We start from the raw sequence: 27,994 nt of genomic DNA on the forward strand, positions 1-27,994 counted from the left end.
AGTACAACAATAAAAAGGTGGCATCTTCCTGTATCCTAACATGCCCGACCCCAACCCACCTCCCGACAACTTATCCCATTTCAAATATAGGACTCAAAGATATGGGCTCTAATGTTAAACACATAGATCCATACTATGTTCATACAATTAATAAAAAAATAAATACATTTAACAAATACAAATGATTTTGTAGTTTGTAAATTATCAGAGAAACAGATTATTATCGCATTGATGACACGTTTTCAAGTGTAGGATTTTGTTGTTTTTTTTGTCCCCCCTCCCCCCAATAAAACCCATTATCGCCCTATACGTTTCAAACCTGTAGTCTTAAAGCCTCTACACTGATGCGACTGAGCTGGATAAGAGAACTCGAGCTCCCTCTGCTCATCTATAGGGCTGTATTGTGAGCAAAGGCTCACTCAGGGCTAACTGTTAACACTGTAGCACACTCAGAAAGCAAACAGGAGAAAAACTAGATGCTGATGATTTCTGTTGGCAATGGGACCCAAAGCAGCGGGAGCAAAATGTGCATGTTTATACGACTTCAAATTGTCTGTAAAAATGTCATACGAAATAGGTTCCTCTTAGTTGTGATTTTTTTTTTAACAGTTTTTTGCTTATTTTGTGTGTTTTTTTGTACAAATCTTTTTATAACCTGTTTAGACATAACAAAACAATTTAAATCAACTAAAAACATATCATGCATAAGTTATTTCCCCGCTCTTATTGATTGCATTTGTAAGTGACCATCATTTAAAAAAAAAAAAAAAAAAAAAAAAAAAATCTTCATACACATTTTCTGTTCAACATAACTTTTTTTTGTACATTTTAAGCCATTTGCATACTTTAATTTCTCTTTAAAACCTTTGATCCTATTTTCCAGCCAGCAGTTCCAGGTATTGCTCCAGAGCTGATTCACAAACCTGGCCTGTCCATTCCTGTACAGCAGGAGGCGCAAGAGGCATATTGTGTAGGTGCTGGCTATGGAAAGAAAAACCCCACTCCTTACAAGAAGCTGTTGGGAAGCTGGAAACTGACCGTTTACCCTTTGTGATTTCAGTTCAAGTCCATGAAATTATGTCCATTTCCAATTACGATTCTCTTTGTGAGTTTTTCCTCCCTGCTAGAGGATGTTGCTCGTCACCCTGAAAAGCCAGATTGAAAGAGTTCTGGACGATGTTTCAATACTAGTAGTCTCCCAAGCCTCGAGTCTGGCAGCAGAAGTAAGATGTGACAGTCCGTTGCAGAAAAGGAAGGGAGATCTGGGGTGATGCTAGCAAAATTAACCCTATCTGTAAAGATCCTCTTGTGTAGAGTCTCGCACATTTTTCCTCCTCTTGCTGCTGGCCTGGTGGTGGTGCGGCTTGTTGCTCGGATGGCTTTTGCCACCGGAGAAGTTGGTCTGCTGCCCGTGATGGCCACTCTTTTGGTGAGAACGAGACATCCTGGCCTTGGAGGCAGAGGACAAAACATTTAGTTATTAATAGTGGTGGAATTTCCGTAGACATGCAGCGGGTAAAATAAGCACTTCAACTCAATATATTTCTAGAGGTGCCATTTAGATGAAATCACCAGATGTCGGTAACAACCCATCCAATGCACACATGCAAAGAAATCAAACCACTGATGTCCATAAATTATGTGTAATAATGAGACATGACACAGGGATAAAGTACTGAACAAGTAATACTTTGTACAAAAGTCTTTGTTTGTTCAAGACCCTCCTGCGGTGTGATTTTGGCCCAGTTGTCCAAACAAACAGTCTTCAAAATCTGAAAGTTCCCTTCTATGAACTCTGACCTTTAGTTTTTTGGGAGGTTTTATTTGTTTTTGTTTTGTTACACTGACTTTCAGTTGGATTCAGGTCAGGTTGGCTGGGGCATTGTAGCAGCTGTACTTTCTCTGAAATCAATTGAGAGGTCCCTTGGCAGTGTTTGGAATCATCGTCTTGCTAAAACATCCATCCTTGTTCCAGCTTCATCCTCCTGGTAGATGGCAGCAGATTTTTAATCAAGGATGTGTCGGTATATTTTTCCATTCATCTTTCCTTCAAGTCTATGAAGCATTCCAGTCCCATATGCTGAAGACCCCCCCCAAAAAAACAACAACAAAAAAACAAAACAAAAGCCCAGCCCTATATCATGATGCTCAACTGATTTGTACTTCACTGTTTGTGCGGTATTTGGGGGGGCAATATGCAGTGCCTTTTGACCTCCAGACATGGTGTGCACTATGGCATTAAAATACTTATTGTTTTCTTTGAAACAACTGTACCTGCTGTAGCTCTGTGGTCATTGGCTTTTGGACAACTCTTGTAACAATTCTTTTCACTTCTGTCTGAAATCTTGCAGGAGCACCTGGTTTATGGTGAAATGATGTTCTTTCCACTTCAGGATTACGGCCCCAACAGTGCTCACTGGAACCTTCAGTTTAGAAATTCTTCTGTAGCTGATGCCATCTGTGTGTTTTGCAATAAAAAGGTTGCAAAGGTCTTGCGAGAGCTGAGATTTCAGCTGAAGTCATGACTTGCTATGCCTTTTTGCACTTCCCTTTTTTTCATGTGTTCAACACTTTTTCCCCCTCATGTCATTTCTTATGGTTTAATTTCTTTGCATGTGTGCTTAGATGGGCTGTTACCAACATTTTGTTGATTTCATGTCAATAGCACCTTTAGAAATACATTTACTTGGAAAATTGGTGATGTGTTCAATATTTTACCTGCTGTACAGTGTCAATGTAACTTGCCAGTGATGGTGCAGAAATGTGACAAAAAGCACACTAGAAAAGCTTCTCCATTTCTTTTGCAATCTTTCATTATCCAGAAAAAATAAATACAAATCAAAGTTATCCAGCAGTTATCAGCACAGGGCATTCTAACATTAGCCATTACTCTTAAATATTGCCCAAATTTACTGCAAAAAACATTAAGTTGCATTCTATGATTTTGCAATTGAAATGTTAAAATGTTATATTTATGCATCTGTAGTTCCTCTTGCAACCTATAAACCTTTATAATTTCTTTTTGTCTTATGTGTTCCTCAATCTTTGCTCTTAAACTGGATCTGTTTGAAAAATCTCAATAAGATAAATCCTTGATTTAAAGAGGTTAACAACTATCACAATTAGTCAAAAGTTAGATTGATACGTCTGTGGTATCTTGAGATGTATGTGTGAATTTAATGTGAAGCTGTGAGTACCTTTCCTCCCTTGTTGCCTCCAGGTGGAGTGCTGGTAGTGTGGCTCTGTGTTCTGTGATTGCTGACAGCAGCAGACTTTTCTCTGTGAGCACTGGATCCTCGGCTGGGCTGCTGTTTGGCAGTCTTACAAGGTGTACTATCAGAGTCCTGGGTGGGGGACAAAATTTGTTACAAAATATAATTTCCAAAATATTTTGTCACCTATAAATCTTTCTTAGGAAGCTTTAAATGTTACAGATATTTGTAATAATGTCATATTTGAAATATGTATGCAGCCACAGGACTGACCCCATCACTTGAGGTGGAAGTAGAGGATGTGGAAGACGGCGACAGTGGGGAGGAGGAGGGAGAGGAGCGGAGTGACGGGGAAGAAGAGTTGGAGGATGTTTTGCTGAGAGGAGTTGACAGTACAGCCACCACAGGATCATTGTCGTCATCTGGAACGTTGTTGTTGCGCTCATCAAGCTGCTGCGATTCAAACAATGTGACTTCATTTTCTACAGAAGCCGGGAAAAGACAAATGCAGAGTGAACACATTAAGCCTGTAAAGATTACATTTGGTCTACAATTGGTCTGGAGTTATTAGTACATTCAGCAGACAGTGAACTGCTGATCTTTAGTGGGTCAAAGTTACTTTGCAGTTACTTTTTTCAAACACATGAGAAAACCTGAACATACTGTTGAGTGGGCTTCCCCATTTTTTTCGGATCCATTCTCTGTAGTCATCCACTTCCTGAGTCACACGGATGATCCGGCCAAGTATGCTGTGATAGGACACAAGAGAGAAATACATAGTAAAACAGCAGTCTGAATACAAATGTTATTAGGGTTTGTGTGCATCAAGTGATGCAAGCAACAAAATTTTTTCTTACAATAACTAATAAGTATAAGAAAGTAGATATCATTTCACAGACTGAAGATAAACTGTAAGAAGCCCTTGTTTTTGCTGATAACCCTCTGCTCTGAATGTGACTGTACCAAAACAATCACTGATTCTACTGTCTCAGTTGTTTAAGTCCAAAGAATGAGAATTTCAGTATTAAGAAATTAAATTAGCATTAGACAAGTCCTCGCAAGTTTCTTGAATTTGTTCCTTACCTCTCACTCTCATTGTTGGGGTAGAATTTGGCGATGGGTGACACGGCATGGCTGAGCACCACGTAGGCGTAGTCAAACGCCTGCTTCACTTGCATGGCACCGTAAGAGCTGCGGCCAACATCATTGTCTGTTGGACACAAGACAGAAGGTGAGAACATTACCAACACGCCAATACGATGAAGAATTATCAATTCCACATTGCCCGTTTAATGACAACACCATTTTCTACCATTTAAGTTCTGTGTTGAATCTTTTGATAAGGTATGGCTTTAACCACTTGCACTTTTTAAGGTTTCTGCTATTTCATAATTATTCGCCTTCATTATATATTACATTTGGTTAGAATAACACAGATGGCTCTGCAAGTCTGAAGCCAAAAAAAATAATGAGGTCTTAATTGCAGTATGTGACATTATAGTCAGACTGGAGCAGCAGTTTTTACAGTCACGCTAATATAATACTGAAGATCAGACTGGATTTTCTTTGCTTTTTATCAACACACTGTTTGTGTAGCAAAGGCTTGTGCATTTAAATATGCATGTTGCACCAATTTAAGATTCAACACCTCTGAGGAATTAGAATAATTTCTACCTGGCTGTAGTGGGTCCTCAATGTAGAGCATGGAGGGCCTGTAGCCATCCAACATGTTCTTCTGAACCTCGTCTTTGGCAACGTAGCACCCGCCGTCTTTTATCCTGATGCCTGTTTTCAGGTAGTTGAAGTTGCGCCCATAGAGCTCAAAGAATTCAATGAGCAAAACACCAATGTTGATGTTGAGACCAAACACATCCTCCCTGTAGTGAAGCTGGAAACAAAGTACAGGTGGTTGTTAGAAGTACTGTAAATCAGTAAGTTAGCTGCAATTCTTGTTTCTCAGTTCAAACTGCAAATTTCTGAACATTTTATTCACAGGTAAGGGTTTTTATATTTTGTAGTCTTTGTATTTTGTTTCGGAACATTGGGCGGCTGGGTTTAAACTACAGAACCAACCTGCAGAAAGCTGACAGCCATGAGAAAGAGACTGTAGGAGCCAATTCCACCGGTAAAAACCTCATTGAGGTCCCGTTGCAGTAGAAACTGCTTCAGCACCAGGACCAGATAAGGCAGCACAGGATATTTCTACAGAATAAAGACAATAGGGATTATTATATTGTACATTTTTATATAAAGTAGCCTCACGAGAAAGCAAGCATCTTCAGGATTCAGGAAGACCTCGGGGTGATCCCACACAGATTAAGGTCTAAGATCAACTACAACAGTGCTCAAACAATGTACACATCTCTAAAAGAGGGACCTCAGCCTTACAGATGTTAATACAGAAAAATACATGGAGCAAAAAAAAGGATCATACATACTGAACAGAAACTGTACTGTAAACTGTACCTCTTTGAATTCCTTGATGAGACGTGCAGCTTTCACTCCACTCGTCACATTGAAGCTGATGTCCACTTTAACTTCAGTGTAAGAGTCTGTCAGTTTAATGATGGGAACCTGGAACATGTGTGACACAGAATACGAATCCCTCACACTTGTTATAAAAGACATTTATAATTTTAAATCTGCACCTATAAACTACTTTGTGTCCAAGTGTGTCTGTAAGTGTGAAAACAACAGGTTCACATGCAATCATACACAACTGATAATCCTCAACTAAAATCCACTTGATATTCCCCTACAACTGCTTATAGGCTTTTTAAGAACCATAATAAGCGACAGTTGCAAAGCAGAAAAGGCTTTTACTAAATCTTCTGAGGTGGTATAAACCCAAATGTTAGGAAAAATCTATTAACAAAGCACAGATTGTTAATTAAACTTTTGGAATTGGTTGAAAAAACAAAAATGATGTGATATGAATGACAATGTTAGCTTCAAGATCATTACATGCTGTGCCACTGCTAGAACCACATCACTTTAGTTTGGATGAAATGTACTCTGTCATTTGTAGCAACAAAACACTTGAAGCATACCAAAGTTCTGATGCTGGCATTTCTCTTCATGTGCATGTCTGTACACATGCCTGACTATAATAAGACAACTATGCTTATCAGCGTCATCAGTGATTTCATACAGCTGCTTGCCTGAATTGAAGACACTGAAAACTAAGGCGAATTGCTCTACATGAATCTGATTTATTGCAGATAATTAGTAGCTTGCAATGATTCCATGTTTGCTTTTTCCACAGGTTGTGGCTTTACAGATTTATACCTCTAAACACAGAAGAAAAACTGGAAATGAAGTCTTACTGTGGCTTTGTCCAAAACTTTGATGGAGTTTTCATCTGCGACGTTTTTCTTTCGGAGCGCCTCTTCTAAAGTCCAGAGAGGGAGTGACTCCCACTTCCCAAAAACTACCAGGTCAATGTCACTGTTGAGAGGGGAAAATGAAGAGGAGGGAAAAAAAAGTTATTTTAATCCAACTCTTCTATATGAGTCCCTCAAAAACACCAACACACCGCAGAAGCATTTCTGGTTTATCTTCACAGCAAAACATTTAGTTTCAAGTTTGTCATGTGACAAAAATATTGACCCTCACTAAACTAAAAACAATGCAGCTTTAACATTAGGTGCACAACTAAAATAACTTCAGCTGAAATTTATCGTCGCACATAAAGACACTGCACATTGTTCCTCTGTACAAGTGAGTGTGGCGTGATTTTGCTAAAATTTTCTACTCCAGTCAACAGGTATTATATGATAAACCAGCTGGATTTGAAGTTCACTTGTTCCATAATTTGTAATCAAGTACACAAAAGTTTTATATAATCCTCATCTTTCTTATACTGCCCTGTCTTAGCCCCGAAGTTCAAAAGTAATTTTAAGGCTGTGGGTTCTCAAACTGTGGTCCAGTCTCTGCTGAGCATTACAAGCAGGGTGTGGACGTGTGAAGCCCAAATGTGTGACTCAGAAGAATTACTTGTGACATCATTTCAAAATTTGAGCATGAGCTTCCATCACTAACTGCATACACAAAACAAATGCCAAGGAAACGCACAAGTGGTCCACCTTAAACCTATCCTGTGTGTTAGATAACTGCAGATAGATGGCAGATGGCTTTGGTTCCCTCTTGTGGAAAAGCAATGTGCAGCTCCTGACAGAGCCTTTTAAGAGTCAGCCAATGTGTATTAAGTCAGCAGTGCCATGTGTCACACACAAGCACCCAGTACAAACAAGAGGCGTGCAAACAAAAATATACACGCAGACCACAAAACACTCTAGTCTGGCAGCTCAATACAAACAGTCATGTCTCTAGAAATGATCCAAAAATGTCAAAGAAATCAGTCAGTGAAAAATAAAGCATTAATGAACAGCTGAGCCCTTTTAAAGCGCTCAGTATGGTGTTAAGAGTTCACTAATGCAGGTGGCATGCCTGCCTGTGTGTTGAGGGGGGTGGGGTGTTGTTGTCTTCTTGTTGTCTGTCAGCAGTGGGGAGCCACTCTGAGTAAATCCTTTACGAGCTCCAGGATCAGTGGTGCTAAAATTACTAAACCACTTGACCCTCAAAGCCTGGCTAGACAGAGCACTTTCTCCATAGGTGAGTTAAGTAACTGTGGTAATAAGCCAGTTCAGTTACAGTTTGGCAAAAATGATGAATGCTGCATAGCTCACCTTGTTGGCAGATAAAGACCAGTGCTGAAACTCCCAAACACTTCCACCTGAAGATAAAGGACAAGCAGTTACACACATGTAGATATTTTTTTGTTTAGGATAAGAAATGCAGATAAAGCATGTCACAAAGGTCTTTTTAATCACAATGTTTCTTTAAACTCCTACACACCTTTATAGCTCTGACAACCCATGACATAGATTACCCTGCTGGCAAACTGAAACAAGCACTATGATAGCTTTCCTTGATTTTCCCACGCTACAACTGACTACAACAAAAACCTGTTCTACAGCGTGCATGAATACATTTTTACAGCTCAACATAGCAGTGATTTAGTGGCAGGCTTACACAAATTGAACAGCTTTTACAATAACAACAGCCTTTTTAGCTACTAATCTTATAACCTGCACTCTGTTAATGAAAATACATCTTCAACCTTCCCTTTTAACCTCTCTCAGAGCACTACACAAATAGAATTAAGCCATAGCCCACATTTAATTCCCTTAAACCTCCTCTACACATTCCACTATAACCCAGAAGTATAAACTCTGGTTTACAGGACTGTCACATGTAGAGCATTAAGCTGAGTGTAGAGCCATGACCGAATGAATGAATGAATGAATAGTAGTTCTTGAAGATTTCTGTGAAGGGTGAGGTAACTATAGGTGGTTAGGAAGGTGAAAAGAGTCGTTTGATCCCAGTTTGGCATCTCCAGTAACACTTTCACTTGTGGCCTAAGTGTGGTGAATAACTGCCAAGTTATTGCATACATACCATTAACATTTCTTGGTGCTTTTTGAATGAGACAATCCTACATGTTTACCTGGCAAGATTTCAATTTGGTACAGCAACAGCGTGACTGCTGGACTTCTTGGCATCTAAGCTAATTGAACAGGCATCACACTGACCTGATGACAACGCTGCTCCTGCTCACTTCATGGTGGGGGGGAAAAAATAAATAAAGCTGACCACAATTGGGACAGTGTTGTGCTCCTCATTTAGGAGCTGCTATTCCCAGGGCAGACACACTTTGAAGCACACTGCTCTATCAGCAGGATCAAAGTCAGCGGGTACAATAATGCCTGAGGTGGCAGTAATAAAATGACCCAAACAGTACTGTGCAGCAGCGAGATAACAGAAAACAGGATGCTTTATAAAAGCCTGACGCCTGTAGCCATTAGCTACATCACAAACAGCCTGATTAGTATTGTAAACCAACACTGGTATCTGACAGTTACAGGTCCTTCTCAAAAAAAATTAGCATATTGTGATAAAGTTCATTATTTTCTGTAATGTACTGATAAACATTAGACTTTCATATATTTCAGATTCATTACACACACCTGAAGTAGTTCAAGCCTGTCATTGTTTTAATATTGATGATTTTGGCATACAGCTAATGAAAACCCAAAATTCCTATCTCAAAAAATTAGCATATCATGAAAAGGTCCTCTAAACGAGTAAGACACAGAAAGAAATTTCTGGACAAATAGGCTGCTCCCAGAGGGCTGTATCAAGTCACCTAAGTGGGAAGACTGTGGGAAGGAAAAAGTGTGGCAGAAAACGCTGCACAACGAGAAGAGGTGACCGGACCCTGAGAAAGATTGTGGAGAAGGACCGATTCCAGACCTTGGGGGACCTGCGGAAGCAGTAGAGTCTGGAGTAGAAACATCCAGAGCCACCGTGTACAGGTATGTGCAGGAAATGGGCTGGTGCCGCATTCCCCAGGTAAAGCCACTTTTGAACCAGAAACAGCGGCAGAAGCGCCTGACCTGGGCTACAGAGAAGCAGCACTGGACTGTTACTCAGTGGTCCAAAGTACTTTTTTCAGATGAAAGCAACTTTTGCATGTCATTCGGAAATCAAGATGCCATCAAGAGTCTGGAGGAAGACTGGGGAGAGGGAAATGCCAAAATGCCTGAAGTCCCGTGTCAAGTACCCACAGTCAGTGATGGTCTGGGGTGCCATGTCAGCTGCTGGTGTTGGTCCACTGTGTTTTATCAAGGGCAGGGTCAATGCAGCTAGCTATCAGGAGATTTTGGAGCACTTCATGCTTCCATCTGCTGAAAAGCTTTATGGAGATGAAGATTTCATTTTTCAGCACGACCTGGCACCTGCTTACAGTGCCAAAACCACTGGTAAATGGTTTACTGACCATAGTATTACTGTGCTCAATTGGCCTGCCAACTCTCCTGACCTGAACCCCATAGAGAATCTGTGGGATACACTCTGGATGAGCTTAAGGCCGCTATCGAAGCATCCTGGGCCTCCATAACACCTCAGCAGTGCCACAGGCTGATTGCCTCTATGCCACGCCGCATTGAAGCAGTCATTTCCGCAAAAGGATTCCCGACCAAGTTTTGAGTGCATAACTGAACATAATTATTTGAAGGTTGACTTTTTTTGTATTAAAAACACTTTTCTTTTATTGGTCGGATGAAATATGCTAAGTTTTTGAGATAGGAAATTTGGGTTTTCATGAGCTGTATGCCAAAATCATCAATATTAAAACGATAAAAGGCTCGAACTACTTCAGTTGTGTGTAATGAATCTGAAATATATGAAAGTAATGTTTATCAGTACATTACAGAAAATAATGCACTTTATCACAATACGCTAATTTTTTTGAGAAGGACCTGTATAAGTTACAGAGACCACTGTGTCAAAGGTAGTATGGCCATAGAGCTCGGTCTCTGTCAGCATTTATGACTCCACAAAGTACTTTGCAATAAAAGCTATTTGCAGAAACTGTCCTTTTCAAGCACTTCCTTAAAATTCACTTAAGAAAGCATGTTAAAGGTTTTCACTGTGTTACAAATCATTTATTTGTGCAAAAAATAAAATAAGATACGGTAAAATAGACATTAGATAGCTTTCAGATTAAAGCTAATAATCTGAAGTGGTGCTTTCACTGACAAACCCCACAAGTGGATTTTTTCCCCCAAAAAAATAAATCTATTATCTCTCAATATCCAAACCAACATTCTGCCTAAAGAAAACTTTTGCAGTTGTTAGGGTTTAAGAATAAAATATACCTCAGCACTTGGCCACAAGTCATGGATGACTTCCTTGATTCTGTCCACCACCTCCAGTCTCATTTTCTCTTCCTCTGGCCGTGGGGAGATGTAGTTATAGAAGTCTATAATCTCCTCATGTAGCCTGTAGAGAACAAAACAGTGCTGTCAAAAATAGTGGAAGAATACCAGACTGAAATAAAACTTAAAATATAAGGTATCATTATTTAAAAAAAAAAAAATTTAATCTAAAGTTTAGTCATTACTGCATGAAATCTTACTCCATCTGGTTGTTTGTGACAGTACAGCAGTACAATAATATATCATATAGGACATATGCATCCAAATCCACATACCAGTTAAGTAGAGGCAAAGAATGAAAATAAAAATGCAGAAACCACCACAATGTAAATTTGTGTTTTAAAAAAAAAAAACACACCACACAGCAACAACAGTTAAAAATACATTACTAAAAGTAATTAGTAAAAGTCTAATGCCAAAAACAAAAGGTAAAATTTCGCTCATTGGGTTGAACCATTCTGGGATCCTCTGACAGTAGCATTGCAAATATGTAATGCCAGGAAAAGGATATAACTAGCAGCAGTGTTTCTGCATATAAGCTTTAGTTGCTGAAAATCCAAATGAGAGTATGATCTCCAGGCAAATTATTATAATATTTGAACAGTTTTTGCAAGGACAATTGTTTAGAAGATGCAAGCACTGTATTCATGCACATTTTGCAGTGAGCAGGCCAAAAATTAAAGACAACTCAGCAGGCTGGATCCAAAGACTTGACCTTCCCTTGGCAAATAAATTCATGCTTATCAGTACAATCAAAAAAATAGAAAATAAATAAATAAAATTTTTTGACTGAATTTCATATTATGACAGAGCATACGAGTTGCCTAATGGTGGTGTTCTGAGACACGTAATATCTGGGTGTTATTCCTCCAAATAGCATGCGAGTTTTAGTCTTCCAAAAATAACATAACTAGTGGTGTTTTAAGTTTAAAGCCAACCATTTATATTTGGTAAACTGTCAGGCAGCGTAAAAACAACAGGAACCTCTACAGTGCATATGTCCGTTTAAAAGAAAAAGGGGGAAAGTAGTAAGGGCTAAGCTTTTGTCCTTGGAATGGGTCACTTTGTCCACGTGTGTTGACATTTTCACTGACCAGTCATGTCTACATACACATAAGGAGAGACAAGTTTGTGTGCAGACAATTGACACACGTTAGGCCAAAATTAACCAATTCATATTAGACAGTGATACCAGTAAAGAAAAAGCATGTGACAGCTGGTATTGCTGACTGTTGTTTAGATTCCACTCCAAAGAGCTTGTGTGTGTCATCTTACTGGGGCTTTATACATCAAGCTCTCCTCACCTGATAGTTAAGGAAACTGAGCCTCACCTTCATCATTTCTTGTTTTCAGAAACTTAACTGTACCTACAATGCAGAACTCTCTCCCCCTTTAGTCAAATACCATCTTGATGTCCTTAAACTAACCCCTGATTTGCTGGACAAAAACATTGTGTGTACAAATTAACAGTTAATCTAGACACAAAAAGATGGCTACTTAAAATAATAATAACAATAATCATAATTAATTATAAAGTAGGCACTCCTATTTTATTAATTAAGACAATTTTATGAAACACCCCAAACTCTGAAAGGGGCACATCATGCCCTATTCTAGATCAAAGTAGCATAGGGCATTTAACTTGAGCAATGATTAGACTAGGAAATTAAGTACACTTTTAAAATCAGGAATTCTAGTTCCATTAGCAGAGGGTCAAGTAGGATGATTTCTAAAAATATTACTATTGTTCTAACTGTGATAAATGAAAACTTTAATATTTAACTGATATTCTTGGGTCTCAATGCTGCTGAACTGGCTGTTCGTAAGTGAACGAGTTACTGAAAATGCAAAGAAAAATTGTGGGGAGATGATACTTCTAAGTAGGGCTGGGCCATATTATACAGTTCACGGTAATACCGGTATAATGTTAGGCAACGATAGGAAAATGAAATATCGCGATAGAATATGAGTAAAACGCGCATGCGCAGTGCCTTTGTTTTCATACGCACATGGCCGATTGTTGAGTGAAACAGATGAACCAGAATTGGTTTGTAAAAATGGTGCAACTTCAGTGATGTGGAACTGTTTTGGTGTTTGTCCGTCAGATACACGACAAAGCACATTTTTTTGCAGAACATGCAAGCGGCCGTCGTTATTGTCGTATTTGTCGGACTAAGATGCTCTTAAATCTGGGAGTAATCTGGATCCAAAACTCCGTATGCTTTTGGTCAAACGAACACTGCAGCATCACTGAGAGTTAAAAACTGTCTAAATTCTTTCATCTTTAATAAAACGATCAGCATTGCTGCTTTACCAGGTGTAACTAAGAAGTTTAACTTCCAGGCATCCATGAAAACAAAATTTATTACATTTAACGGAGTTAGAAGTTAGCAGGAAGCTAGCGGAAGTTAGCTCGCTAGTTTCGCTAGTTACCTAAGCATGATATTGCATGTTCTGACTGAGAGATTTCTGAAAAAATTCAAACGTACACCTCTGCTATCACTTCCAACATAAATGAAGACAGGAAACTAAACAGCAGTGACGTTTGTAGGGTTACTGAAGTTGGACTAGTTGGTATATAATGATGTGCTACGTAATCGCTAGCGACACAGCTATGTTAGCATAACATAAACAGTGAAGCTGGAGGACAAACACTAACACTTTTCCCACTTATAAAAGTTAACGTTAAGGTTCCTGATAGTTAAAGACAAATGCAATCGCATGGCAGGATGCTGTAAACGGACCAAACTTCAGTCAGGAGAACAACTGAGATAATCCATCCACAATACGAGGTTAGTCATTAATATACTGCAGCAACATGGGAATAGAGCAGCTGCCAGAGAATTCAACATTAATGAATCAATGGTACAGAAGTGGAGGAAGCAAGAAGAATGAGTTTAATAAAGTTTGATTTATCTGACTGCTTTGTTTCGCTTAATATGCCTTATAATCCCGTGCACCTTATGGTCCGAAAAATACATACTGCACACTGCAGTTTAATGTTGCAAAGCACTTCTTTTTAACTTCAGTGGATATTATACATGGTTATGCTCAGGATGTGTCAGCTTTCAGCAAGGAATTTGCATTTGCACTGTTACATTTTTATAAAGCTTTAATGTACATAAAAACCAGCTTCTTGTTTAAGTGAAAATAAATGGAAGGTTGTCTTTTTGCGCTAGTAATGTTGTGGAGTTGTATTTTGTCTCGCATCAATTATATCGTCAGTTATATCGTTATTGCAAATTTTCAAATATATATATCGTGATAAATATTTTTGGCCATATCGCCCTGCTCTACTTCTAAGTAATACTAACTGAAAACTGATTACCACTATGGGCAGATAAAGACAAGACAAGATCCCCAAAGCAATTTTTTCTCCCCAGAAAAGCATGCTGATATTACATCTGTCACAAAGATGCTTCCATTAGCTGGAAGGACGGTTTCATCTTAAAGAAAGCTTCAGACTGCTGACCTCAAATACAGAAATAAAGTGAACAGAATGGCTTCATTTAGTTTCATTCGCTTCCTTCTTTCACATCAAACATGTTACTGCTGTTTGCATCTTCCTTCTGAAAAGTTTGATAACCTTAAGTGCAGGTTTTTATACAGAACACAAGCTGGTACCACATACAATTCATTTCTTTTGGACATCCAAGAATGCAAATAGTTGTTTGGGTTTTTTTGCCCCACCCTCCAATGACGCTGGAGAAATTTCAGCCTCAATCACACACTAAGTTTCATTTAAGGGTAAACAGAAACTGAAAAGCTCCAATCTGCATTACAGAAGAATTACTTTTAATTTCATGGTTTAGAGAACACACGTCACCATGGCTTCATTCAGGATACCTAAAAATAGGTCAAGTTAAATTAACCTCTGTCAAATGCATTCTCAACAGAACATTGATGTCAAGCAGTTTCACTTACCAACAGCACCACTAGGTTTCATTTTACAGCAAACAGTACTACTGCTTCCTTGTTTTCAAGTGATGAGAGCACACATTTAAAAACAAATAATGAATTCCTCCTCTGGCCTCACCTTCTAGGATCAAATTACATCCCAGTCCTCTGGCCTGCCTGACTTGAAAGCTTCAGGACCCTTGGTACCATTTATCACATAATCCCACTTGCCTATATCACTGTGGTGTTACATAACCTAGAAGAGCAGCTTTCCAGAGAGCTGAGACTTGGAGAGAAGTCTAACACTTTCCTCCAACAAGCTTATTCTAGTGTTTGAAATGTTGCCAGTCATGTTTATTCCCAATTGCTGCCTCTAACATTAGTGCTGCTTCATTTTAAACCAGTTGTGTTTTGTACTCTAATGTAATTTGGTCAATATGTATGAATAAAATATGAATGGAGCAGAGCTGCTTAGGAGCAATGTTGAATTTTCTTCTGACACCACTTTTTGACTCCCCAGTAACGCTGTTCGATATAACATATATATATATCGGATGACGATATAAAAACGTCTATCGTTTCATTTTACGCTATCGTTTGTTTCGTGGTGTCGCAAAATAAACTGTTTACGGCAATATTTTTTCATCGTTTTGATGGTCACTGTAGTGGCTATATTCATTTCTTAAAGTTCTCTCTTTCTCTTATATTTAATATACTACAGACGGACAAGCGCCTGTTTTTATGCGTTGTTGTTAGCAACAACGACGGTAAAACCAACGCGTGTCCGCTTGTTTATTTTACATATAAACCTTTCACAATAAAGCTCAAGATCCTGTTGAGACTTTTCAAAATAAACTGAATCACGTGAAAGAGTATGCAGAGTATTTACGGATGAAAAGCAAAAAAAGACCCGTCAGGTGCTAAAAAATAAACCTTAGACTCAAACGTTAGAACAGGCTTTTCCCCGCAGCAGGCTGTGTAATAAATACTCAAAGAAAACAGCGGCCATTAAATTTATGTCTAAAAATGTATCGTTACATGCATCGGTTAAAACACTCGACTCCAGGTACACGACACCCAGCTGGAAACACTTCACGCAAGTCGAGCTGCCCGAGATTCACAGAAAATGTTAAATTTTTGTGATTTATATCGTTATCGGGACGATAGATGTCTTATATCAGGATATGAGATTTTGGTCATATCGCACAGCCCTACTCCCCAGAGTACTGGAATTGACTGTGTCAGTCTGAGGAATTAAAGCAGTGCTTTTACTAATCATTTCATTTATAAAAATAGAAAAGAAAACTATGAAAACAGTCTGTGATAGCTGAAAGCACAGTCAAAGGTCTAGTTTTCACCAATCGCACTTAAAAAGCTAAATATTACTATAAAAGTTCAAACAAATCTTAGAAAACATTTAAAAATGTTTTACTTTCTATCAAATGATTGGTTGGTGACTGCAATTCAACGTGTAGGTCCCCAGGTGTCCAGCACCATTAGGCAATGTCATGTATGTATGGGGGGGTATGGCAACATATGTGCCCTAATCAGTGAAATTCACGATATTGCTCCGCAATAATCAAAATATCTTCCCAGTCAGTTAAATCACATTTGAAATGATTTATCACAGCGGAAGAGACAGAGCTCTGAGCTCTTAACCGCATAACAAATGATGTTTTAAATGTTATATACCTATGTGGTATGTGACTTTTGTTGCCATGATGCCAGGTCTCTCTTGGAAATGAGATTTTTAATCTCAATGAGATTTTTTTTACCTGGATAAATAAAGGAATAATAATAATAATAATAATAATAATAATAATAATAATAAATAGAAAATGAGAAGCAATGAGTAACCATTTCCCTCAAAGCCTACAGAGATTAAAACATCAGTGATCAGGCAGTGATTCAGTGCAGGAGCAGGACTGACAGGTCAGAGGTAAGGATGAAAAACTTGGCAGCTTAAGTTTCAAATTGCTGACAGTGAGGGTGAGACTTGACACAGCACAGCTTGAGTTGAGTTCCTGAACTTGGTTGGCTTCATTCCCCACTAAACTTGGCACAAATCACAAGGACTCAGTTTATGCATTAAAATTTATACTCGAAAACAAGACTGTACACTCCAACCAAATGCACTTTTTTTTTTTTTTTATGCATACTTGAATGTTTTTGTAAATAAATTCCTGTAAAAGGGGCTATACTTCATGAGGACACACCCTGTCCAGGAGGCATAATAGGGCCTTCTGGTGGTTGGAAAAATAATTCCAAGTCAAACATGGAGAGCAAAAGGTGTGTTTTTATTTATTTATATATATATATATATATATATATATATATATATATATATATATATATATATATATATATATATATATATATATATATATATATATATATATATATATATATATCTATATATATACTTTTTTTTTTTTTTTTATAAAAATACATAAAGAAATAAAACATAAAAAGAAAATATGAAGGCCAGACATGGACCAGAGGTAAGACAGAAAAATTAGGGTAGAGATGCAGGATTGGGTGTGGTGCTGAAACGCGTTCATGTGAATGAGAGCCATCTGTTAAGTTGGTGAGAATGAAGGAAAAAGAGGTTACTGTCACATCACACTGAGCAACATTTACTGGATGTTCCAATAAATGTATTTACTGAAGCAAACCTTTAGAATTTAATATTTAATGGCCACTTTAAGACATTCCTGTGCCGAAAAACACCTGCTCAATGCAGTCTAGTTATGCACCAGATTAATCATGCTACAGTTCTCGCCATTTTTGTTGGTATATTTAGCCAAAACAAGTTCAAACATTATCCTTTTAGTCAAATCAAGGCTTGAAATTTGTGCTGTGCCAACCTTTGCAACAAAGGGTTCCATGCACATCTACAGCAACGTTACATGACACTGCTGTGTCTATGAAATGACATCTTCAACAACAGTAGCTTTGAACTGACGGGGATGCCTGGAGGCAAACCAGTCGCATTACACACAGCGTTGCTAAATGAGGACGAGCACAAACAGAAGTAGACGCGTCAGTGTCACACAGATGGCATATTCATTAATGTTTCATCAATGAACTGATCCGGTGGTAAATGTTGGCCACTGGGACAACACAGCTCCAGTTACACAAAAGCCCACACACTGCTGACTAAGTGTGACAGGCCTGGGTACACCTGAATGATGTACCAGGGTGCTATGGTCTAAATAGGAATAGCTACACCAGAAACCTGATATAGTCCAGGATAGTAGTTGGAGCTTGAAAATCACTCTAATCATCATGTTTAAAAATAAATAAAGTTACAATGGTTGATGCTCATATTAAGGATGTGTGCAACTAATGTTTAAAATGCTGCTGCCCTGGCTAGTCATCAAATACAATCCAGGAGTACTTCTGCTAGTTGCAAACATGTGGACAAACCAGCACAGTTTTGCAGTACTTTGATGTAAAATAACAGATGCAGCAGTCTCAGTGTAAACTCAACCACATGATTGTTAACCATGCGTTTTCTAGCTTTTAGACTAGGTCTTCAGTCCTCTGTTAGTTGAAACAGTCACCAGGAAAATCTCTATATCAATCACTGTGATAGGTTTAAATAATGAGTTCTGTGTATTTACCACCAAAATTCAGGGTCCTCTAAGCACTCAGTTTCAGACAGTCAACTCGTACCAGGCTGTTAGCATAGAAAGTCTACCCATTTGCTGATCAAACCTATTCGCAATGAGCAATAAGAAAATCAACTTAAAAGAAGAGGAGCTAAAACGCCTCGCTTTAAATAAATAGGGCTCCATTTTTAACTGTCAGCCATGCAAAGCTCACCTACAACAGTGCAATAAACAGAAAATGGTAATAAAATGTTTGTGTGGCTGTTTTTCCTTGTTTTGTTTTTTTAAACTACTAATAGACAAGAGTCAGTTACGATCTTTCCTTTGGAAAATACTGTTTTACAAGTTCACTGCATCGCACTGGAACACAGGAAGTTTCCATAGGACTGGAAGAGAGAAGAAAAAAGGGAAAAAAACAACTACATTCCTCACTACACATGGGAAGACAGTATGACCAGCTGCCCACACGTGCTGTTCAGAGTGGGCCCGTTTTACATGGTATTCACAGGACACGCATATGGCTTCTTTCTCACTACAAGCTTACACACTTTGGCTGACAGCCAGCCAGTAAGCAGAGAAAGAAAAAGGAGAGGGTGACATGGATGTCAAAGCCAGCAGAAACTAGATGAACCACAGCTCCACTAACAGAGTTTTAGTCACAGAGGCACTGTCTATGGGCGTCCTAGGGTCATATAAATATCTAAAAAAAAATAGATGCAGTAAATGGTAATAAAACAATATGGTGAGTCAACTCATTAGTGAACTATTAACCACACATTTAATTAGCTTGTAAGAGATGTACTCTATAACTGGAGCCCTCAGCTAAGGTGAAAACTATGGTCAGGTTTGACATGAGGGTTTGTTTATTTTTGTTTTACTCTTTCATTTCTGTGTCGTGGCCGTGGGCATGCACAAACATATCCAAAATATTAAACACAAATTCAGTTAACTTCAAATGCAATGAACTTGGTACCTTAACGTCTACTTAAATGCCTCTGGACTACTTGCATTAGCTATAAATCTTTGTTACTATGACTTGCTATTTCAGATGTTTTGTCTCCCATGTTTGGAAATGCCATTTAAGTTAACAAAAATGGACACATGTAGTATAGCAAGCTTAATTTTAAGATCGTCAAAACAAAATAATCTGCATTTAAAGACTCCTTTTTGCATTTTTTAAAGCAGGTTTCATCTTTTTACTTTACAGCAGTGAATTTTTGCCCCAACCTAAAAGCTCAAATCACCATTTTGTTCAGGTAGAGTAATGATGAGAAGAGTGCTTTCAGTAAAGTTTACCAATTGACAGGAAGTAAAGCAACATTTCCACAGTTGAATCTGTGGAAGAATCATGAACAGTTACTTTGGTCTTGAGAGCCCTCAGAATCTCTCACCCAGTTTACTGTCTGTAGCATGCTACAGTTTGCGATTAGCTATGGCTCTCTATTACTTTCTAGTTACTACTGTGTAGGTCTCCCAAGGCATGCAAGTTTACTGCCAACTGGGGCCGTCTGCACAAGCAAACTTTTCACAATTGGGGCAGATGAGCACTTGGCCTTTTGAGAACAGCTATATAATCAAAACACCTATTAGTCTGGGCATAAAACGTCCTACCAGATCACAATGTGTCCTCCACCCTCCTCACTGATTCAATTGCTTCTTTTTTTCCCCCTTTTTGTTTTTTTAGTTTTGTTTTAATTTAACAGTCAAGGGCAAAGCCATTTTAGTCAACACAATCACCACAGTACAACACTACTGACCAAAACAATTATGATTATGAATTTACTAGAGTCACGCAGCCTTGTAATCTAATAAAACTACCTATCACTTTGAATTCTAACATCATGTCCCTGCTGTAAATGACTAACCTTGAGACATTATCTACACAATAAAAAGCACAACATGTGTTCTGCAGGACAGAAAAAGGCCACAGTTCTACCATCTACACTTACTTCCTGTGACCATATCAAGAATCTAAATAGCTGTTCTACATGACTAGAAAATTAGGTGGAAACACTCCCTTCAAGCTCCTAATCTGATTGGATGGACAGAAAGGGCTCAGGTTTCACTCTCAAGTGGGTTGGCTTTGTTTAATGGAAGTAAGGCCGTGTGGAGCATGTAAACACTGATCCATTGCCATCAAGAGGCAGGCTGCTTGCTTGGACCATTTAAGTTCCAGAAAACCTGGAGGAGCGTCAAACACAAATAAGCACATGCCTCTGCCTCTCTAGCCAACCCACATGCCCAAATATAGTGTACAGATTGTCCCATGGAAAAATGCACTACCATATTGCTCTGTTTTGCCATTTTCAAATACCAAAAATGCAACAGTGATTCTCTGGTTTACATACGCCTGCTGCCCAAAACATTGACAAGACAGATTTGGGAAAAAGAATCTAAAGCATGTCACTGCACAGGGGGGCAAAAATGGCAAAAATTTGGCTGGTCACAGACTAAAACCAGACAGGAATCCCAGTAAAAGCTTGAGTGGAATTTTTTATTTTAAAAGTGTTTTGTTTTTTGTTTTTTTGTTTTTTTAAAAACTTCTTTACCTTCTTCTTAAAAAAAATCAAAAGGTGAAGAACTGAAATGCTCATTTTCCACTTTTGCCTTATGCCACTCTGTAAAGGAAAATTTGTGTGCCTATTCCTACACTACATTCTGGGTACACAACCAACAGCCCATAACGAAATAACTAAGACACTAGATCTTAGTAGAATCCTGACTGGAGAAGAGGGCTTGAAGGAGAAAAGGATGAACCAAAATGACACCAACAGTAGCCACAGTGGGCAGTTTATGTTGTTTGTTGTTTTGTTTATTAAAAAAACAAAACAACAACAAAATGCTCAGGTACAATATAGACTATGGGTCCGTTCTTCGTACCTCGCTTACTACATCCAAGATCAAATGACACATCCAAGATCAAATCATCGCGCTAACTTTGAGCTCGCTATTCCGGTTCTCCGAACACACCTGTTGTTGACGATTAGTATAGCTGGATGAAGTAATGTGAGATCACTGGGTGGCTTAACAGGGGCTACGCATCGATAGTAGAAACATTGATCGGCAACCCTTTGATTGGTCGGCGAAAATGTCGAAGGAGTGCGCTCGGTATTTTTCGGCAGCAGAGCAAGAACTCTTGATTGAGGGATTTCAGGAGTTTCAGAGTTTAATTAAAACGCAAGGGAACACTGCAAAGGCTGCAAAAGCAAGGAGAGAGGGCTGGCAGAAAGTTGCTGACAAATTAAACTCGCAAGTAATTTAATAATAATAATAATAATAATAATAATAATAATGGATTGGATTTATATAGCGCTTTTCAAGGCACCCAAAGCGCTTTACAATACCACTATTCATTCACTCTCACATTCACACACTGGTGGAGGCAGCTACAGTTGTAGCCACAGCTGCCCTGGGGCAGACTGACAGAAGCGAGGCTGCCATATCACGCCATCGGCCCCTCTGGCCAACACCAGTAGGCAGTAGGGTAAATTTATTATATTACACTATATTATATTATATTACATTACATTATATCCTCTTTCACATTAGAGCCACAACAGGACCCACTAGAACATGGGAACAAGTAAAAGTGAAATATAAGAATATTCTACAGAATGGTAATATTTATCACTTATATTGCTTTTAGTCTCTTGAAAAGAGACCCTGAAATAATCTGTTTGTTTATAACAGCAACCAAGAAAAGGGCAGAGCACAAAAAGACAGGTGGTGGTCCTGCACCTCCTCGTCAACAAGTTGGTTAAGTAAATAATACCCTCACGGGAAAATCGATATCTCTCTATGAGCACACTGTCGCGCTGAGCTAAAGGATCCTGTCTATCCCGCAATATACGCTGAATTCTGAGAACTCTCCTTATCAATCTTGCACCTTCCGCAATGGGCTGCTCGCGTATACGGACAGGACATGGCTGCGACAGACTTCCCAAATCCACCTTCGCTTTTATAACCGTGGTCTCTCATCTTGATTACACGAAGTAATTTACAATTACTACTCTAAAATATGAATTACAGCTGAAATAATCAAATACATGAAATAGAATGATTAATAGTACATTTCCCTTTTTTTAGGAAATGACCTGTATGTATCTGTATGGAATCAATGAAAGGATCAAATACTGCATTATCTTTAGTTACATTGATAATATTTATTTATGGTAAAACAGTGGTAAAATATCGCTGTTGCTTTCGTATACATGAAGCGGACATACCTGAGTGGCCGCGATCTAATCTTGTTTACATAAAGTAAGCCTGCTCCCGAGCAGGTTTACACTTACGGATCTGTTGCTATGACAGCAAGTCCCGGATGAGCTTCGGAGAACCGAACGATCCAAGATCACGCAAAATCGTCAACAATCAAATCCAGCTAACTTACTTAGCGAGGTACGAAGAGCGGACCCTATGTCTGCAAATTTCTGTGTTGAACCCACACTACCCTGTTCTCTTAAGAGCGCAGATGAAAGGCTTTAGAACTGTTTTTCACACGTGTAACCAACACTTGCTCAATATTATTATTATATGGCTCACTTAGATAGCTCTTACTAATCACAGATGAATCACAGAGAAGAAACTTGGAAGATTTAACATGAGTAATGCAAGATTTCTCTGGTCATGTTGGCATGATTGTCATAGCAACAGCAACTTGTAAAGGTACAACAATAAATCTTGGACTGAGACAAGCTAGCTTGCATGCTAATACATTTGTTAATAGACAGGGTGATGACTCTCCACAAGGATTCATTTTGTCTACAGTTCATCAAACTAGAAGTGCAACCACTTTATTTTCAGTATATTTTAATAACCTGATTTGACTGACCAAAGCCACACCAAATGATTTGAATAAAGCTCATCTGGTTGGCTAACACCTGTAACAGCACTTGACAAGATGAATTCTACTGGACTTTTCACTGCAAGCTCAGCAAGCAAAGCAACAAATCCATAATTCAATTCAGCAAAACTTAACATCATCCCACTAAAAGTGAAGGTGAAGATGGGGTTAACCAATGAGCATGGCTTTGGTCTGATCTTTAGAATCACCCAATTTTTATGAGAGTAGACTTAAAGTCTTACTGTGAACGAAAACTGGTGACTGAGCCTATAAATTCAAATTGTTGAAAACCTCATCAACTTCAATTGATGTTTTGCACACTCATGTCCACAGATCACATGGTATTAACTTCCACACCATTTTGTCATGGTGACAATGTAGGATCACGTGAATAAGGCATTCGGTTGCATGTGGTTGCTAGAGGTTTACTGCAGTTGCTGGGAAAATTATTACTAAAATCCCCACCCATGCACGCCTAAAGACTAGCCAGCCAGCCCCCTGGCAACCACTTGTTGCGAGGGAAAAGTTATTTCCCAACCAGTTGGTTAAATAGCAGCCTTGCGATTGCTTTGGTGACATATTGCTACAGTTGTACTTTGAATGGCAATGACGGATTGTCTAAGAAACACTGTCCAGCTACTCTCCAAGATGTAGTGAAACTGTGAAGAGGGTTCACCTTCAAAGTAAAAGCTGTGCCTTAGTAGTGTAGCCAACATTTTGCAAAATACAGAGCTTTTGCTTTGAAGGCAAGCATTCTCCTTTTCCAGTTTACCATCGTACCCTCTCAAGTTTTACTACTTCTGGGCTTAGAGTTAGTTAGTACGCTAAGATAAACATGAAACTCTATAGGCAAGTGTGCCAATCTCCAGGCAAAAAAATGAATCTACAAAAAAAAAAAAAAAAAAAAAAAGGAAGAAATTGGTGAAACCAATTTCACCTAGCGACACACAGGAACTTGCCAACCAGTTGGAACATTTTTCCCCCTACCAACCAGTGGTTGTATCACATCCAATATGCCGGCCAAATCAAGAAATGTGCACATGACATAAATAAAATAGGACAAGCGGTCTTTGAAATCCCAGGTAACTACATCTCACAGTCAAAAACAGTAGAAAAGTATAGTCTTTTTAAGCAAGAACCAATCAGCCACAAGATACTCTTCTCATGAACAACATGACCATTAATGCTAGCACCCATGACAGCAGTGCTTTTTAAAGCCACTGATTTAAAAGTATATTCCATCTGTCTGACTCAAGGTGTTGCATTAGTGTGCTCCCAGGCTACAACTCCCTAGCAACAAAACATGTATAACAAGGGATATTTTACAGTGAACCATTCACATATACAGTAGCTCTGCACATGTTCATTTTCAAAATACATTTACTGTACTGCCATACATCACATTGGCCCTGTGATTTACTACAGTATGGTTAAACAGAAAGCCTTCCGTGGTGGTTGAAGTCCGATTCTGACTCTGAGGTTCAGGTTTTAGTATTAGCCCAGCTAATCACTAAGGAATGTCCTTAAGCAAACACAGAGCTACAATATTACTATAAATGAGAATCAGCCAAAGACTAAACTCCACACTAGGGTGTTCTGCTTGTCTGCACTTGCCTAACAGAAAGGGGTGGGAAAAGAGACAAACTTCTGCTCTTTAAGAAAAAGAAAATTAAAACAGAGCCCCACCCACCAAAATATTTCCCCACAGTGATCACATCTAAAAGAAACAAATGAAAAGAATGAAAAGAAAAAGGCAAAAAGTTAATATAGGCAGTCTTCTCTCATTGAGTCATGTAGTTCAATACTGTAGACTAATGCTAGAAGACTAAATGTAGTAGGTAGGAACAACAATATAAGCCCGGCAATTTAAACATGCATGCTCTCTACGGAATCAAATCTCATTCTCAGTAAATGAAGTGAGAGTCTCTCAAATGAAGTGATAGTATAGTTTAGTAGCTGCCAGAATCTGCTTTGTGGAAATTATGAATCAAATAACTGCTGAAGTTAGCATTAAACTCCAGTATTTTTTCCCTTGCATATGAATAATGTTGGTACCCAAAGAGTCTTTGACCCCTCTCCAAAGGAAAAGCATTAGGACTATAATAAATATTTCAAAGACAACCAGATTTTAAGCAGGGTTTGTTTGTAAGCAGGGAAACAGACTGATTGCCATAACAATGCTATAACCATGTTGACTATCCATGAGTGCTGGTCAAAAATCACCACCAATGCCAAAAATTCTTTTAACTTGCATTTTCTTTTGCTTTCACAGTGAACTCTGTGTTAAAATACACCGTTGTTAGTGGCTAGAAATAACAGGAAAATAATTTAATTCCTTAAAAGGGGCTACAAACACTCCTTAGCTGTCCACAGACTAACAGCACTTATGATCACACTCCGCAGGCTAATAGAAATCCACAGCGACACTAACTAAAAGGCCACTTCACAACCACAATCGTAGTATAGCATCCATACAGCAGATTTGATCTACCATCAGCCCAGGTTAGCCAACCTGTTTCGAGTTGATTTGCATTCCTTCACCTTGTATTTGTCAGTGTCATGATGTTATTCTTTACCTTTGCAATTTGTCCTCTGTCATATCTTTCACCCTCTGAGCATTCTGAGTACACCAGCATTGAATGCCATTAACTGTTTGTCCTCTCTTTCTCCTTGTACTGCAGGTGTGTTTGGCTCAAGAGCAGAAGGCTTTTGATCTGCAGTTACTGACCCCCACCAACTTACTGACTTTTTATTGTACTGTTTGTCATTTCTCCATTTTCCTTCTCTTTGCTTCCCTCTCATAACCAGTTGAAGTGGTCTGTTTCTTCCAAAGGTTCGTTTCTATTAAAGGAGTTTTCGCCTCCCCACTTTCGCCTAAAGTTGTTGGTGAACGCAAACATGAACTTTACCCAGCAACAGTAATGAGTACGTATAAGAACAAGACTGGGTACACTTATCACTTAACCTAAATAATCACTATAATGTTCTAAATACTACAGAGACTCATATGGTGTTGAATATTTATCCAGAACCACGTAGAATCGAAATAATAATTAGACTGTAACAAGGAGCTGGTCATCGATATGCAAACCATAGAGCTTAACACCGACTCTAAGTCTCTGCAACTTTGGAGGGATAAAAAGCCATTCTTCCACAATATACTTCCTTATTTTGGTGTTTCATGATAGTGGCAGAGAGCAATATCAAACTTTTTTTCTTTTAACTCTGGACTGCAAAGGAGATACCATATGATTTTGGCCAAGGAGCCATGTGAACTCACGCCACTCCCACCACAGCACCTTTTCATAACCTTATATAATAGTCTTAAATAAGGTGCCTTTCAACCAAAAGTATTAAATTTTATGCTCAAATGAGCCTTAATGCAATTAGAAAACATTGCACATGGTTGCCCAACACGATAGGTGGAGCTGACAAAGTGGGTGGGGATGGGATCTGACAGCCTCAATTATCTCAGCATGCAGGTGTTCAAGTTAGGCTTTAAATAAACAAATAAATAAAACACTGCAGGTGAACACCTACTTGGGGTTGGCTTACACATTCACACCCTCATTAAGGGGTCCAATACAGTAAAATAATTTATAAAGGTTCTCTCTTTTCCAACTTCGTTAAACTCTTTCTTACCCTATAATTCCCTCTGAGTAGTTCCTTTCTTTCCATGGCGTGCCCGTGTAACCAACATATTCTTTATTGTCACCGTTTAAGATGACACTGAATCCGAAAGTGCTAGCTTTGTTGTCCCTTTTTCTTTTGGGGGGCTGTCCGTCCGTGACTCCGCTAACAGCGACCCCGCTGCCGTGCTGTTGCTGCCCTCCTCCACCGACACCGCCCGTACCAACGACTCGGCTGTTGTGGTTGCTGTTAGTTTCGAGTGGTATGAAGTCCCCCTGTACTGTCAATTCTCCATCCCCCATCGGGGCCGACATCCCCTGAGTCTTGGCTTCTCTGATGCCGCTGCTTTTTGTATCGGGTGCCTCGTTTCCTTCTGCGACGACGGCTCCCGACACCCCGTTAACGTTAGCTTTTGGGCTCGATACAGTAGTGTAGCTGTTATTCACGTACAAGTAGCCAATTCTCTGTGTCATCTCCCAAATCTGCATCCACAGGTTGTTAGCGGGTCCACGTTGTTCTGGTTGGAACCAGGCGATCCTCGGATCCATCAAATGACACTGTAGGCAAACCGCCCCCCCGCCACCACCGAGCAATGCTCAGCTCGTGTGCAGCTAGCCAGGTCGCTGGCTAACGTTAGCTAGCCTGCTGTAGCCTCGTTATAGCTGCTGCCCGTTACTTCTAGAATCTACTTTTTTTTTAAAAGAAAAAAAAAAGAAAAACAACAGGCTCCCTTGTAGTAACGATGAAGACAGTTTTCGACCCAAAAACATCCACAGCAAATAAGTCAAGAGCCTGAGTCAAGTATTAAAAACGGTAGCTCAAGCCAAAGTTGTAGCAGAAGACTGGAAAAACGTGCAGGCACCGCTGGTAGAAGTACCTCTCTGACCCTTTCCTCCAGATCGTGGGTCCCTCAATGGCGGCGTGTATATCTGTACTTCGCATGCGCGGAGCGAGTGAAAAGGGGGCGGGCAGTGTTGTTACGCAACGGACGACTATTTTTTTTGTTACATAATAACG

The 27,994-nt window shown here is 39.1% G+C and overlaps 1 protein-coding gene across 1 annotated transcript; it reads right to left on the minus strand.

Moving 5' to 3' along the window:
- Positions 1-27,898, minus strand: tent4b (terminal nucleotidyltransferase 4B). The gene is made up of 12 exons (XM_026173944.1): positions 26,990-27,898; positions 10,934-11,057; positions 7,901-7,947; positions 6,539-6,659; positions 5,679-5,786; positions 5,286-5,414; positions 4,887-5,100; positions 4,296-4,422; positions 3,876-3,961; positions 3,486-3,694; positions 3,198-3,344; positions 1-1,450 (listed from the first exon to the last, which is right to left on the minus strand). The coding sequence occupies exons 1-12, from the start codon at positions 27,523-27,525 to the stop codon at positions 1,289-1,291; spliced, it is 2,010 nt and encodes a 669-aa protein (XP_026029729.1). The 5' UTR covers positions 27,526-27,898; the 3' UTR covers positions 1-1,288.
- Between the last annotated feature and the right edge of the window lie 96 nt (positions 27,899-27,994).

Source organism: Astatotilapia calliptera, chromosome 1 (genome assembly GCF_900246225.1).
Source record: "Astatotilapia calliptera chromosome 1, fAstCal1.2, whole genome shotgun sequence".
NCBI lineage: Eukaryota > Metazoa > Chordata > Actinopteri > Cichliformes > Cichlidae > Astatotilapia > Astatotilapia calliptera.